General features: G+C 32.5%; 1 protein-coding gene and 1 long non-coding RNA gene across 3 annotated transcripts in view; one reads left to right on the top strand and one right to left on the bottom strand.

Annotated features, from left to right (window-relative positions):
• Positions 1-8,807, bottom strand: part of LOC108915606 (cysteine sulfinic acid decarboxylase) — a 27,395-nt gene extending 18,588 nt beyond the window's left edge. Inside the window, exon 1 of one of the 2 annotated variants that reach the window (XM_023456415.1) lies at positions 8,397-8,807. In XM_023456415.1, the coding sequence (XP_023312183.1) occupies positions 8,397-8,665 (269 nt within the window). In that variant the 5' untranslated portion in view covers positions 8,666-8,807. The remainder of the gene's footprint in view (positions 1-8,396) is intronic. The other variant, XM_023456414.1, reaches the window with a different exon arrangement.
• A 4,053-nt stretch (positions 8,808-12,860) lies between these two features.
• Positions 12,861-13,857, top strand: LOC111692411. Its single transcript, XR_002763221.1, has 2 exons — positions 12,861-13,123; positions 13,317-13,857. It is a non-coding gene; the product is annotated as an uncharacterized LOC111692411 (long non-coding RNA).
• The last annotated feature ends 3,181 nt before the right edge of the window (positions 13,858-17,038 follow it).

Here is a 17,038-nt window from a genome sequence, read left to right on the forward strand (position 1 = left end):
AGAGCCGAGATAATTTGGCAGCCATTTCGGGGATGGTCTATAACCACCCCTAAAAAAAATTGTGAGTCAACCGGAAGTCCAAATTCCGTCTTTAGTAATTAAATGTGACATGTACAACAAAAGTAATGAAAATCGTATGATTGAGAGTCGAGATAATTTGGCAGCTATTTCGGGGATGGTCAGAAAGCACCCTTAAAAAAATTTGCTGTTTCTAGAAGCTGAATGGGAAATTCACAACAAATTTCATGTTCATATAGTATTCATTGATTTGTTTTAATTCGGATTTGACTAAAAAATCTATTAGTTAAGCTATTAATTTATTTTTAACGTTTTACTATTTACTTTATAACTCTATATTTGTTTGGGGGTAGTCATTTTACATCATTATCAGGTTACTTACATATATAATAATAATAATTGGATTTAATTCTCTGTCTAAACATAAATCGAAGACTTTGCTAAAACATGTGTCTTTATTATTCTTACTTCTATGGATATATATTAGGATCGGCCAAGTTCGGATAATTTAACTGCTATCTTTGGCTGCTGTTTTCACACCGGTCGATATGTAAGGGTGAACTTGATTGGGTGATTTGTCAACAACTGAAATTTATGGACCAGTCACGTAGTGCGGCTGTGTTTGTGCGGCGTTTACCCGCCCGCGCATTCTTCAACTGGTCGTATACATTTCTATCACATCCACATTTAATTCGAGCAGACCTGTATATGGGTGTGGTTAAATAAATATGGAAACAAACTTTACAAATATTTCAATGCAGGATTGCTATGTAGTGACCGAACCTGGTACGTACTGCCTAGCTCTTTGGTCTTCAATTGAGATCAGAAAGACTTACCAACCCCTTCGGAAGAGCCCTTGGCAATACTGAATGAGAGCATGAGGGTTGCAAAGTGTCCATTCATACTCCTTTCCGTAATGATATTGATATTCATAACATTAACACTATTTAAGGAGGTTCGATACCGAAAAAAAAATGGTAAAAAAGTTTTCAAAATCATTGAAATCTGTTAATAAATATGCCAACTGCCTCATGTAAAAATATCAAATCGATTGCCAATACAGTTTTTTTGAAAAATGATATTAAAAATTATGCTCTTATACACAGGCTCTTATGGCTCTTATGGGCGTGGGGAAAAAACTTTAATCAAACGTGAATATTGCTTTCAAAAATGGTTAGAATCGAGAAAATAAAATTGTAATTAAAGAACTAAATATTATTAAACATTTTAAAACAATAAAAGTATGCACTTACAATGTAATTATTGAGATAATGGAATGAATACATAACGTTTTGACAAATTTGAACAAACATCTGATCCCATGAAAGGAAATATGGCAACGCTGTGCGCTGTATTTAACGCTTCGACTGACGCGTTATATTTGAATAGCTCGATTGTAGACTATAAAATTATTCCAGTCGAAAACATATGTAGTAATAATTAATATTAAATAAATTTTTCGTGATCTAATGCAATATAATAGCAATTTGAAACAAACATTGAAAGGATCTCTTTGCAAAACGAAAACAGTGTAGATGTTCTGTCACAATCTTCAATTTGACAAGGCGACGTCTCACTATCATACACTGAGCTTCTCGATAGTTATCATATGGATTCTCGCTGTACACATTTTACTCTTTTTCTCATCAGTCCACGTTCTATCTGTTTCATACGCATTTTATATTGCTTCTCAGTAATTACTTTTCCTTTGTATCTTGGATGTTCATTCATGTTTACGGAAAACGCGCAAAGCACAGTTGACAGTAATGACAGTTGACCCAACTTTTACTACCACGCCATGGCAATGTTGCCAGATTTCATCCATAATTTTAAAAGCTCAATGAATAAATACAATAAAAAGTAAATTGCCGTGCACATACACTAAAAATATATGCAAGCTAATATGTGTTGTGTAAATGTCATTCGTATATATATTTAGTTCGCTCAAATTAGTTTATGTAAGGTTGGTGCTACAACGAAACTACCGTGTATAAGCTGTAACATTCACTGTCTGTTTAGAGTGAATATCACAATTTATTTTAACTATAAGTCGACAATTAAACAACTTCTTGAGACCTTAGTATAGAATTCAACTTTGTTATTACTATTAGTTTTGTTTCCACCTGTATACTGCAATATTGTTGTTACATCTTTTAAATCTGTGTCATACCCTGCAATTAGTTATAAAACATCAATGTATTAAACTGTATGTAAGATGTATAAGGAGGTTCGATACATCTTTTGTGGGGCAGGCAGTGCGGGAGGGGAGCCTATGCTTATACACGGTAGTTTCGTTGTAGTACCAACCTTACATAAACTAATTTGAGCGAACTAAATATAATATATACGAATGAAATTTATACAGCACATATTAGCTTACATATATTGTTCGTGTTTAATAATTTTTCGAATAAGTGTCTATTTATTCATTAAAGAGCTTGTAAAATTATGGATGAAATCTGGCAACATTGCCACGGCGTGGTGGTAAAAGTTGGGTGAACTGTCATTAATGTCAACTGTGCTTTGCACGCATTCCATAAACATGAATGAACATCCAAAATTCAAAGGAAAAGTAATAACTGAAAAGCAATATAAAATGCGTATGAAACAGATAGAACGTGGATTGATGAGAAAAAAGTAAAATGTGCAAACCGAAATCCATATGATAACTATGAAGTAGCTCAGTATATGATAGTGAGACGTCGCCTTGTTAAATTGAAGATTATGACAGAACATCTATACTATAAAAATTTATTTAATATTAATTATTACTACATGTTTTCGTTGGAATAATTTTATAGTCTATAATCGAGCTATTCAAATATAGCGCGTCAGTCAACGCGTTAATTACAGCGTGCAGTGTTGCCATATTTCCTTTCATTGGATCAGATGTTTGTTCAAATATGTCAAAACGTTATATATTCATTCCATTATCTCAATAATTACATTGTAAGTGCATATTTTTATTGCTTTAAAATGTTTAGTAATAATAATTCTTTAGTTACAATTTTATTTTCCCGATCCTAATAATTTTTAAGAGCCTGTGTAACAGAGCATAATTTTTAATATCATTTTTCATAAAAACTGTATTGGCAATCGATCTGATATTTTTACACGAGGCAGTTGGCATATTTATTAACAGATTTCAATGATTTTGAAAACTTTCTTACCATTTTTTTTCGGTATCGAACCTCATTGAATTTTTTTGACCTCGCTTCGGATTCAGCTTCGAAAAATACATAGGAAAACCATGGTCAGTTATCCAGACGACTTTTTTTTGTGGGGGTGTGTAATTAAATGTCTCGTGCTATATCTCAGTAGGTACAGTAGTACTTACCGTTACCGATAAAATACAAATGCATTGTAGTGATTAAAATGAACTACTTTAAAAATTAAGTACTAAATATGTCATATGCTATATATCAAATGTTTAACATAATTTTGTTTATCAAGTAATGGATTTAGTGGATTGTAATCTCTCGCTGTTATTATGTAACAATTTTATCAGTAAATTAATAATTGCGGTGAACGTGGTGGGGCCATAAGGATGGCGCAAATCTCACCTAAACAGAACAAGGATAGGAACATGTATACACTCGTGTGGAGTATTGCATGACCCCCTTAGCTTCTCTACTAAAGAGCCCCTTCACAGATAATATAAAATTGTATTTGTTTAAACCTCTGATATTATTTAAACAATATTCTTCAAAAATTTTTACACTATTACACATCCTAACTTTATAAAGTAGGTACTTACACGTAGTCAAGGGCGTCGCCAGCCAATGGGCTATAGGGCAAGATAAGAGAGAGGATGGGAGAAATATAAATTATATGTAGAAAAAGGTACAGTGAATTAATTTTTTTTAAGAAATATTTTTAATAAAACATTTTTTATACAAAAAAACATAAACAATATAAAGGGTAACGTGTACAACGGAAGACCACAGATTCTTGAACTCAAAATAGGCAGATCTGGCTAAATCACCTGTATCCGAAATCGCTTCGTATGGCCGCTAGACGGCATCAAATTTCGTGATTATTTTTTGAATCTTGTAAATAACTCGATTACGTATTAATCGATTTTGATTATTTTTAGAGTGTGGACTTTTGCTTTCAATCTACAAATTTCGGTGTTACACAGAATGTTTTTTAAAACCTGCAACTCCTACAAAATTGATGTATGGTGAAAATATCCGTTCATAACTTTTTTCTCTTTCGGGCAATAATGACAACTATTTTTTATTTGATAGGTGATACGGTTTGGAAGTTTTTGTGTCTCTCGTAGAATTTTGATTAAATGAGTGGTTTGTGTACAAAAAAATATTTTTTAAATGCCTATATTATCGTGCCACCCATATTATAATAGTTAACAAAGTATTAGTAGTCACTGATTTTGTAGGTTGACTGTAATTTCAGTCTGATCTTTAACTCATTGTACCTGACAATTCTTAGTGAGTGTTTGCGACCATAAGATATACCACTTGTTATTTCATTTTTCGATATGGATACACACATACGACGAATTAGAATCATTTACAACGTGCCTAATAATTTTTAATCAAAAAATTTGAAAAAACAATCAAATACATCGCATTGATAGCATTATTATCGACCCTGTTAATCTATCCAATAGACTGAATGAGGAATTTTGTTTATAATTTTCGTGAAACACTTTATGCCGTTATTGCTCAGAGCTGACATGTGGTTTATGCATGAAGGAGCTCCACATTTCACTGTAAATGTCCGGCAGTACCTGAACCAAAGATTCCCTCGTCGATAGAACGGTAGAGGGGATAATGTTCCTGTTAACTGGTCTGTTTATTCACCAGACTTAATACCTTGCGACTATTACCCTTGGAGTACTTTGAAAACAACAGTGTATGCTTCCACATCTAACACTGAAGAAGAGTTGTGGAGGCATATCCAAATTGCCATAAATGTTTTAAAAAATTGCCTTCAAGAACTGCAAAGGGCGTCCTTTAACTTCCTTCGCCGAATTAACCTTTATTGTAGAAACAACGGTGGTCATTTTGAAGTTTTTATAATCAGTTCTACTAAATCTAATAACATCAATCAATTACTTTTATCTCCAGCATTTTTTATTGTATTTGATTGTTTTTACTAATTATCTCAATGAAATTAGGCATGTTGTAAATAATTCGTTGTATGTGTGTGAGTGTATGTATCCATATCGAAGTAACATGTGGTATATCTTATCGTAGAAAATACTCATTAAGAATTGGCAGGTACAATGACTTAAAGATCAAACTGAAATTACAGTTAACCTACAAAATCAGTGCCTACTAGCACTGATAAATTTTCTAATGTGGGTGGCAAGATAATGTAGACATTTGAAATATATTTTTTTGTACCCAAACCGCTCATTTAATCAAAATTCTACAAGAGGCCTAAAAACTTTCAAATGGTATCACCTATCAAATAAAAAATATTTGTCATTATTGCCCGAAAGAGGAAAAAGTTATGAACGGATATTATCACCATACATCAATTTTGTAGGAGTTGTAAGTTTTTAAAAACATTGTGTATAACATCAAATCGGCCTATTTTGAGTCCACGCATCTGTGGTCTTCCGTTGTACACATTATTCTGGGACACACTATATAAATAACTAAAAAAAAATAAGAAATTTAACGAAAATTAGGTAAAACATAATCTTCTCAGATTTTTTGAAAATGTGTCTACCACTTTATTATTATTTATTATAAAATCTTCATGATTGTCAAAAATAAGCTTTCTGTGTATACTCATTATTGCTAGGCCATTGAGATGATTTTGTACTATAGTATTTCTCAAGCAGGTTTTTATTCTTATTTTTTTTATTTAAATATTTATACTAATTTATTACTTAATGTTTTTTTTAACAAATAAAGTGTGTATTAATTTTCAAAATTAAAGTTTAAGTAAATAAAATATTTTATTAAAAATTTGCAATCCAATATTTTCTTAGCTTAAGAAAATGTTTGTATTTTTTTCGAATCTCTAGAAGGGGAGGGGCGCTGCCCTCCCTGCCCTTTCTGCCGACGCCCTTGCATGTACTGGTTTATTTTATTATAAAAAAATACATAATAATGCCTTCCTACTACTTTATTTTGGCAAAGGGAAAAGTTTAAAGTAAATGAAAGAAACTCCGCAAGAAAATTGTTCATTTCCATACAACAGTTATACAGGGTGTCCCGAAATTAGGGGGCAATACTTCTACAGTGTGTTCTTTGTCGAAAAAGATTACTTTTTCTTTATATAAACGTGGGTCCAAAAATTCTTCCTAAGGAGGTTATAGCCACTTAAAGGGGCCACTCTGATGATGTTTTTTTTTTAAATAACTCCGAAACCAGTTGAGATAAATTTATGAAATTTGGTAACTAGCTACTAAAACGAAATATAACGAGCGTTCAAATAAAAACGTGGTCAAGTTGGTTCTGAAAATTTGGACGTAGGGCGTAGCGTATAGCAAATGAACTTAAACGTCATCTGTCAAAGCGCTGTATCGCCGCTTTGTTATTGAAACTGACAGCTGCTATACAGCTCGTTGCGAAATGAGGTTAAGTTGGTCGCTATAAGCTACGCTCTACGTCCTATGTGTCAGAGCCAACTTCGACCACGTTTTTATTTGAACGCTCGTTACAAATTTTCATCACATACGTTCCAAATCTGGGGGAGGGGGTAACATTTACCATAACTTTTGCATGGTTTGACTTTTTTGATTTTTGACTGAAAACGATGAACTATCAGAGTTTTCTAGTAAAAAAAGGTACTCTTTGTCCATATTGATAGATTGTTCCATTTTTGTGTAAAATCCATTTAAAAATAATATTACATGTGTTAATCACCGGGAATCTAAATTGTCAATATTTTCTATCGTAGCGGGTTGTGAAGAACAAAAACGCGTTTGGCGTCATTTGCATTGACAGTTCAGTTATTCACTTTTTGCGAATTGTTATTTTCAAAAGAATTTATTATTTTTAGTAGACTATTATTTGACTAAGTAAAAAAACAATACAATTACAATAGTAATACAATAAGCTAATAAAAATAATTGAAAACCACAATATTAATAAAACTTATTTTTATATCAATAGTAATTTTTAACTCAAAAAGATTTCCATTTTGCTGAATACATTTTTCAACTCGACATCGAATTGCCCGCGAAGACCTCAAAACTTCAAAATTATTTTGTCTTTTTTTCCAAAGGATTTATTTCTGTAGCGTAAACTACAGCCTTCATCCTACCCCACAGAAAGTAATCTAGAGGATTTAGGTCTAGAGATCGAGGTGGCCATGGAATGGGGCTACCTCTCCCTATCCACCTGCCAGGAAAATGAGATCGTTTAACCAATTTATAACATTATGGGTAAAGTGGTGTTGTTATAGTGTAACGTTAAGTGTACGCTTAGGCTTAACGGTGTATCATCCAATGGTTCTCTTACATCATCTTGAAGAAGGTTTAAGTATCTTTCTGCATTCAGATAAACGGGAAACTGAATTAGTCCAAATAGCTGGTCCTCTAAAATTCTTGTCCAGACATTGCAAATCTATTTTCAAAATTTGTGCGTCGTATTGCCCGTGGATTTTTCGTCTGACCATAAATGGGTATTATGAATATCTACTGACACTAAATTCATAAAATGTTGCATTTTCGACTGATAACAATAACTGAACTGCCAATGCAAATGACGCCAAACGCATTTTTCTTATTCAAAACCTGCGACGATAAAAAATATTGACAATTTCGATTCTCGGTGATTAACCCATGTAACATTGTTTTTAAAACGGATTTTACACAAAAATGGAACATTCTACAAATCTGAACCAAGAATATCTTTTTTACTAAAAAACTCTGAAATTTCATACTTTCCAGTCAAAAGTCAGAACATAAAAAAGTTATGGTAAATTTCACCCCCTCCCCCCAGTTTTGGAACGAGTATAATGAAAATTTGTAAATTTCGTTTTAGTAGCGAACTAAACACGTAAGAGTAAAGTTAGTTACCAAATTTCATAAATTTATCTCAACCGGTTTCGGAGTTATTTAAAAAAAAAACATCATCCGAGTGACTACTTTAAGTGGCTATAACTTCGTTAGGAAGAATTTTTTGACCCACGTTTATATAAAAAAAGTAATCTTTTCCGACATCCTGTAGAAATATTGCCCCTTAATTACGGGACACGCTGTATAGTTCCAACCGAGTTTTAACACAAACTTCTTATGAATATTTTAGTAGTGGATACAATGTATCAACCCCTTAAAAGAACTGTGTTTTATACATACTTTCCAGAACAGAGATTAGTTCCAAGACATTACTAAAAGTTTTTATCGTAATATCAAAAAACTCGGCCATAGACATTTCTATCAGTGTACTTACCCGGAATAGAGCTGATTTAGAAAATAGGGATGCCCGCTCCGAACACTGAACTTAATCGTGTCTCTCAAAAAACTTATTAGTTTTTCCTGCGATTCCCCATTCTGGTTGAGGCCGAAATCGAATTGTTCTTCCAACTGTTCGGGAGTCTGCCAGTGCACGACTTTGTCTTGCCGTGTTGTGAAGACGATGTTCTTGAACAAGAGTTCCACTACGTCCTTTAAGAATTTGTCGTGTTTTTCTACATCGGCAACGGGAAAGAAGTCGGCCATTATGCACACTGCTATAACGCACTAGGTAGAACTAAATTAGTTTCCTGATTAAATTAATTAGGCACTTTAATGATGCAAGGCGTTAATGAATTTTATGGGACGCAAATGTGGGGTCCAGTTCGGATCCGTTATATTTAACTGTATGTATAGAGGAGATAAAACTAAACTACTAGATTGCACCAAAACTAAGTGCTTAATTTTTAAAGTTCGAATGTACAAGGACATAGGCGTCGCCAAGGGGGTTTAGGAAGACTAATTTCTTTCTGGAAAGAGAGTAAATTTTGTTGCATTTACTTGATGCACATTTCTATTCTTTATTTACCTCCTACAGAGCCTTCATAAATGTTTACAAGCCAAGCGACCGTCGAGCATAGGCAACAAACAATTCACGGTTGGTAGGATTAAATGAAAATCCCTAAACTTCAGTGGAGTGGTCGAAGAGGTTACATGTAATTAAATAAAATTGTTTTTAAAATTGATTGGCACGAATTTATTGGTATTAAACTTGATACATATAATTTAGTATACAGGGTGATTCAGTCATAATGTCATTAATTTTAAGAGCAGATAGAGAAAATTGATGATAAAAAAATTTTAAATGCATATTTAAGCTGAAAAAAAACATTTTCAAATCATTATTTTACCCCCTTTTCAGGCTGTTACTGACCGGCTGTCGTCAGCCGGAAACGATATGAACAAAGCGCCCTAGATGCAATGTTGCCATATTTATATATTTTCGCTCATATAAAGACAATAAATAAACGGTTTGTTCACGTCAGCCAATAATAATTTAAAATGCTATAAATTATTTTTTATAATTATGCAATCAACATATTAAATTGTTATTGTTGCCCAGCAAGAACCTCGAGGAGGTCTGAGCATGACTTGCCAAAAATCATTTTTTATTAACATCGTAGTGATAAATTTTTAATTTGCAGTAAGCCTTCTACTAAAAATTGAAAGTAAAGCGGCCCATTCAGATGTTCAGGTAGAAAATGCGGCCCAATTATACGATCGCCATATACTCCTGCCCATACATTGACACCGAATCTCCTCTGAAAGATAAACCGACGAGTATTGTGCGGGTTTTCATCTGACCAAATGTGACTATTATGGCTGCAAAGAAATTAGCTCTGTTTCACTTTAAATAAAATTTAATATTGAAGTTACAAAACTCCAAGAGTTCAAGTAATTTAAATTTCATTTCACAACCATTTCAATTTCATTACAGAAATAATGACATAAAAAAACAACACTCACTAGAAAAATTATAAAGAGAGGGTGAAATGTACGTAGTTTTAAATATTGACTGCAAGTAATAGAAGATAAAAATACAATCGGACGGAGACAAATAAACAACTCGGTACGTGTTTCCGACCGAGGCTAATCTGTGTCGAGGTCAATAACCTTCTAATTTGCACGAGCCAGACAGGGTTCCGTTGCCAACCAGAATGCCACGGCTGCAAACAACTTATTACTAACTAAAGTATTTTGACCTCTTGAATCCAAAAAACTTGGTCGCAAAGTCAGTTTAATTGTTATCAACAAATGAAATGTTTAAATGGATGTAAAAAGTTTATTTTTATAGCTAGTACACGGAACCTGATCTGGCTCCTCGACTAATACGAACTGTAGTAGGATCGTAGTCCATGCGAAGTAGAGCAAAAAGTTGTCGGTCTTTTATCAAAGGAAAATCGTGTCATCAAATTGAGTGTAATGAATAGGGATAATTGTTTTCGAATGTACGGTTATTACAATTTATAATTTTTAATATTATTAACGGTTTCACGTTTTATAATTCATTATGTTAAATACACAGTTTTAGTATTTCAAAATATTATTCAATATGTAGTTGCGTATAACCAAAGTTTACATAGTAAATGTAAACTTTAGTGTAAATCTAAACTTTGATGTAACCTAGTTAGGCACTTATTGTTTTTGAGAAAGAAATACTTGTTTTTTACCTGTTTAAAATGCCAGCACGAGTAAAACAGCATTCATCCGTCCAAAGCACTTTATTAATAAAGTTCTGCTGCACTTAGGAACCAATTGCAAAATTCAAGACGATTGGGGAAATCAGCTGCTTCTAAAGCTTGAACTTTTTGAAAATGTGTTATGTTAACTCCTTTGCGGGAAAAATGCGGGAGATATGGAGGGTGGTAGATTTGAATAAACGCTTTAAATTGTTAGGTAGGTAATGGTTTTGTAACCGTGTGTAGTGTATTTTGTATATTCGGGTATTTAGTGTGCCGACTTTTTTTATTTGATAAAATACAGTGTGCCTACAAACCTCTGCTTTATTTATTTTCTTTTAACGAAAGTTGACTTCGAGAAGTAAGGCTTGTTAAAACATTTTGCAATAAGTTAATACAATTATTAAAATTAGTTATAATAAAATGCAGCATGATTCTTTATGTACTTGCATTTTATTGGTTTCGTACATATGTATCCATATACTAAAACGGATTAATTAAATGTGAACCACAGATTATGATGTGACCTTGGCAACGCTGTTCGCTTCAGCTGACGATTTGTTCGTGACATTACGTTACAAAATTTTCCGAGCATCCGGGCATCTGGCAGTGTCGCCCTCTTAGTTGATTTCCTTCATTTTTAAGTCGAGTAAAAATTTTTTTTTGATTTTCTATCTTTATTAAGCCTTCCGAATACGTGGTTAAAATTAATGACATTATGACTGAATCACCCTGTATACTTTTTTTTTCGTTGAAATGGTTTTAAAGGGAGAAAACTATCAAACTTTATTTGTTAATAATAATCAAATTGCAAATTTTCACTATGAAAGCAAAAAGAACATGATTTGAAGTTATAACAGTTTATTATTATTTTCCGGGTAAAACAAACATAGACAGTTTACTTTTAATTATAGATAAAATAGTATTACGAAAAAGTTACATTAGTTTACAGACCATTGTTCTTTGCTGCAATATAAAATAAATTCAAATTCATACCATTAGTTAGCTATATTGGTGTATTTGCGGTAAAAACATTACATATTATGTTCAAAATGATGTCCTTCACTAGCTATGCACAAATTTACTCTCCTGCGTATATTTTTAAACTCCGAGCCGCACTAAGCCTAGTTATAACCTTACCAATAAATTGACGAAATACCAAAAGTTTATCTGTGAAAACAACTGATTAATTTGAAATATATTAGATTTAATATTGAAGCAAAAGTAACGATAAAACGATGGCAGCAAAGGAACGCAAACAAAAACAAACACGGACGAAGGACGCCACAGCCACCATGCGTCCATTCCATTAAAACAACCCTTGAGTGATCCCTTTGGAGCAGAGGTTAACTGAACTAATTTTTTTCAGAAGTAATAATAATAATAATAATTTATTCGTAGAAAATACAGAGTACATAAAACGTAAATCAATATTAAAAGCTATACGAATAAACAATACTTGATAAGTTTACACTTGTTTCAAGAACATATAATAAAATATGAACATACATACATCACAAAATGTCTATCACAGAAAAACATCAAACATGTATATAATAAAACAATACAGGAAAAATATACATAATTATACAGAGAAAAGAAAAGTATGTATATGTTTACGGAATCAGTCAATTCGGATTAATTGTATTAAGAAAAATATTTACTTATTGTTTGCCGAGGAGTTTCTAATATGTACATTTTAATTTTCCTCTTGAATGCATACATTGATAGATTATTTACTTTCAAGGAATCAGGTACAGTATTATATAGTTTAGGTGCTACATATAGTAGTGATCTTTGACCCAAATTTTTTTGCATAAAGGGAGATAAGAACTTTTGTTTTCTTCTGGTTTCATAATTATGAGACATTTCATGCTTATTATCAATATAATGATATCTACAAACACAGTTGTAGTAATAAAATTGTCTTACATCGAAGACTTTAGCTTCAAGGTACAACTCATTACTAGGGTAAGTTAATTCTTTTTGCAACATCATCTTTAAAAATCTTTTTTTGTATAATTGTGAATGGTTCAATGTGACTACTAACCGCTGAACCCCAAGAGAGTACAGCGTAATTCATATGACTCTGCATTAAAGCATGATAGACCATTTTTAGATATTGTCTAGACAACATCCTACAGAGGTACTTAAAGGTATATAAAATGGACTGAAGCTTTTTTATAACATAATTTATATGTATATCCCATCTTAAATGACAATCTATAAAAACACCTAAATATCTTGTTTTTGTTGCAGGTGAGATTCTAATTGTATGACCCTGGCTTTCTAATTTCAGATAATCGAAAGATGGGGAAACTGACTTATTGCATGTAAAAGGCAAGTAGTAGTAGTCTTTTCCAGGTTGTCAATAGTTTGTAACTGAACCAATCTTTTACATTCCACAGTTTCTTTCAGTTCGTCCCAAGTGTTACCTTTATGGAAGATAGCTGTATTGTCTGCAAAGCCTATAACCTCTCCACTAGTAAGTAGGCCAAATAAATCATTAATATATATATTAAAAATAACAGGGGCCCTAAAACCGTGCCTTGCGGAACACCACATTCAACAGGTAACCATCCACTGCGCTCGCCTCCAACCTTTAAACACTGTTTTCTATTTGACAAATAACTCTATAAGCGTTTATGACATTGACCTCTAATTCCTATATTTTCAAGCTTCTAGAAGCATAGGATGACTAACAGTGTCAAAGGCTTTGGTAAGGTCAATGAAAATGCACAAGCAAGGCTGGCCTTTATCTAGAGCAGAGGAGACATTATTTGTGAGCGTTATGGTAGCATCTTGGGTGGACGTATGTTCCTTAAAACCATATTGTTTTTGTGAAAGTAACTTATATTTATTTAAAAAAGATGTTATTCTTATTTTAAAAATTTTTTCAAATATTTTACAGAAATTTGTTATTAAAGAAATGGGCTTATAGTTAGTTGATAATGCACTATTTCCTTTTTTAAAAATAGGAGTAACCACAGAGTTTTTCAATGCAGATGACCAAGTACCAGTTTTTATGCACTCATTTATAATGTATACTATTGGCTCAGTAACAAACTCCACAATATGTTTAATTACCTCTGACTTCAGGTTGTCAATTCCAGGAGATTTTTTATTTTTTAAATTTAGTATAATGTCTTTGACTTCTTGGTGATCTGTGGGCAGTAAAACTAGCGAATTTAGTGAATAAATACCTCTAAAAGCAACCAATCTATTGGGTATTATTTTATGTGCCAATTTTTTCCCTATATTGGAAAAGGTTTTGTTGAATTCCTCAGCCATATCTATGTTATCAGTTAATTCAACATTATTATCATTTATCAAGTGACGGTAAATTTGATTTTTTGAGTTAAACTTTGTTATGTTTTGGACTATTTTCCATAGATTTTTGGAATTGTTTTTGTTTTTGGATCTTAAAATTGCATTTGTAATCCAGGCAGACTTTTTCAGGTTTTTTCTTTTAATAACTTTAAGTGCTTTGTTTTACTGCTTTAGTTACAATTTCTACAAAAGTTTTTGTAGCTACATCTGGATCTGGTTTTGTATATATAGACTCCCAAGGTATGTTACTCATCACCGAAGTTAATTTGTTAAAGTCGACATTTTCAACGTAACTGGATTGTTGACTTGGTTTAGGCACATCTAGTATTATTTGTAAAATGGTCGTAAAATGATCGGTAATATTACTTTGGAAAACTATAGGTAAAATGAATTCTAGATTAAAGTTACTTTTTGGTTTAATAAAGATATGATCAAGACATGTTTTTGAGTTCTTTAGAATTCTGGTTGGTGTATTAATTGTGGATATAAAACCTGACTTCTGAGAAGTGGCAGAATAAAATAAATAATAATAAAACACTTTTTACGTTTATCAAATTTAAATGCCCTGCTAATAACATTTCTAACTACGCCTATAAAACACTTATAGTTACCTATCTTTTATATCAGTAGATTATTATTATTACAAGCATTCATTTAACTTTTGCTTTGTTAGTATGAGTCAAATCTTGAAACTGAATTTTAAAACATTTATCCCCAACCGATTGAGCTGAAATTTTGCATACACGTTTAGTTTGGATGACAATGCATGGTGGCACTAAAAGCATGTTTTTTAAAAACACTGTTTATACATGAACTTATCTTATAACAAATACGCTCTTTCATAAACAGTTTACTGAAATAATCCAGTAAAACCTTGTGTAAAGCACTCGTATTTTGATATTTACGTTGAGTGATTCAGTATGCACTGTGTGCTCTAAGAGTTAAAATTAAAACTTTTCCTTCTCTCGTTACCATGTAATTTACCTTGAGTTGAAAACAAAAGAATGTTTGAAGCCATAATACACACAGTAACGGTGAAAAGAAAATTTTCCGTTTGTTTAGTTGAACAACAGTGATTGAAAAGACACGTGATTATTACCACTACATTTAAAGATCGTAGCGTTGTGTTTTATTGCTTGTACCTCGTAAATGACTCGAAATATCAAAAATTTTAGAGAAGAGTATGTAAACACGGTAACTACAATTACAAGAAGTTTAATATTTGCCTAAAGGACAAAAGGGGCTATGTCTACCATAAATTATCGTCACCCACCATATTTAACAAATCATGTAAGAGGTGTCGAAAGATGTATCACCAGAAAAAATGTTGTAAATAAAAAACCATTAGACTTTAAAAAGCAAACTTTACTAATGGCGAGAACGCAAATTTTAAAGAAGGGCAAAAATTTACAAGCCATAAAATCCGACGCAACAGTGAGAAAAATCAAATCGGAAGCGATGAGTATATTGGACCGCAGTAAAGATGATTTTTGGAATTTGATATTAATTAAGCATCCCATTTAATATTAAAATATATAGTGATGAACAGTTTCAAGTTTTGAAATCACAAGGTTGAAGGACTGAATTACCAATTATATATTTTGATGCAACAGGATGCGTCATAAGAAATCCTATGTCGAAGATGAAGATAAACATGAAGTGTAAGATAATTTTCCTTTATACGGCAGTTATAAACTTGAAAACTTCAAGAAGGATCTATCCTATTTTTTCTATGATATCCTCGACGCACGATTCGAATTCGATTTTTAAAATTTTGCATGATTTTCGGTACTTCTGTGAAGGAAACAACTATTGGCCAGCATTTTCGGGTATAGTAACCGATTTTTCATTTGCTAACTTACACGCGATCTGTAAGGCATTTAATAGGTGTACATTACTCGAATATCTTCAAAAGTGTTACACAGTGACAATAGATAACAAAACTATAACCGAGGAATGTTTAGTCGGTGTATACATGTGTTGCGCCCACTTTATGAAAATGGTTTCGAAAGACTAGCAGTAGCAGTAGCAGTTCGGTGTATACATGTGTTGCGCCCACTTTATGAAAATGGTTTCGAAAGACGTCGAAAAACTTCCGTTAAGTCATGAACAGCAATTATATTTTAAAGATTTGGTAGCATCTGCAGTATTAATAACCAATATAAATAAGTTTGATATATTCGTAAAAAATCTGTATATTCTTCTTAAATCTGAAAACTGTAATGGGCAGGTAGAAAATGCCCATAACGAACTAAGCACAGGATTTACTCAGGATGATTTACTATACGAGATAGATGTAAATTGTATCATTTCGTTTGACGATCCACCCGAATGTTTGTATAAATCAAGTCCGTTTTATAAGAGATTCAGCAATATCGTTGACACAGTAAGTATACATAAATTGGGAAATATAACAAATAAATGATATAACGCCGAATACTTTGATTTAATTCTCAATAAATACCTACTATTTTGTCCGTTGTGAAGTGGTCTAATGTTGGATGGTAGGTCACCAGTCAATAATTCTGCAGTAGAAAATTATTTATTTTTAAGAAAAACAAACAAACAATCATATAACGATTCCATTATTTATCCTGAAGATGACGATGAACTAACCCAGTGTGCGTATGCTGTTACTGAACCAAGGTCATGGATACAATGTGACGGATGTAAGAGTTGGATTCACCAAATTTGCGACAATCCCGATGGTGAAAATGAAACATATAATGCACGTTAACTGTTGCTCGAAGTGATACTTTGGAATATTCTAAAAAGAGATATACCGTCATCGAAGATTATTTAAAAGGAATACAGAGGTCTCATGATGAACTGTTGGAATTGGAGAATTGGTACGCGTTCTCGGGGGTTATATGAGAAGTGGCACGACGAAAGAAAAATTAGGGTCACTGCATCCAATTTTGGGAGAATTTGTAAAGTAAGGCAGGATTCCTCGTTTTACAACATCGCGAGAGATATTATAGAGCCCCGAGATTTAAAAACGATGGCCATTCTTTATGGAATGAGGAAACGGCACGGAAACAATACTTGCAGCAGTCACCAATAGAATATT

Source organism: Anoplophora glabripennis, unplaced genomic scaffold (genome assembly GCF_000390285.2).
Source record: "Anoplophora glabripennis isolate ALB-LARVAE unplaced genomic scaffold, Agla_2.0 scaffold1477, whole genome shotgun sequence".
NCBI lineage: Eukaryota > Metazoa > Arthropoda > Insecta > Coleoptera > Cerambycidae > Anoplophora > Anoplophora glabripennis.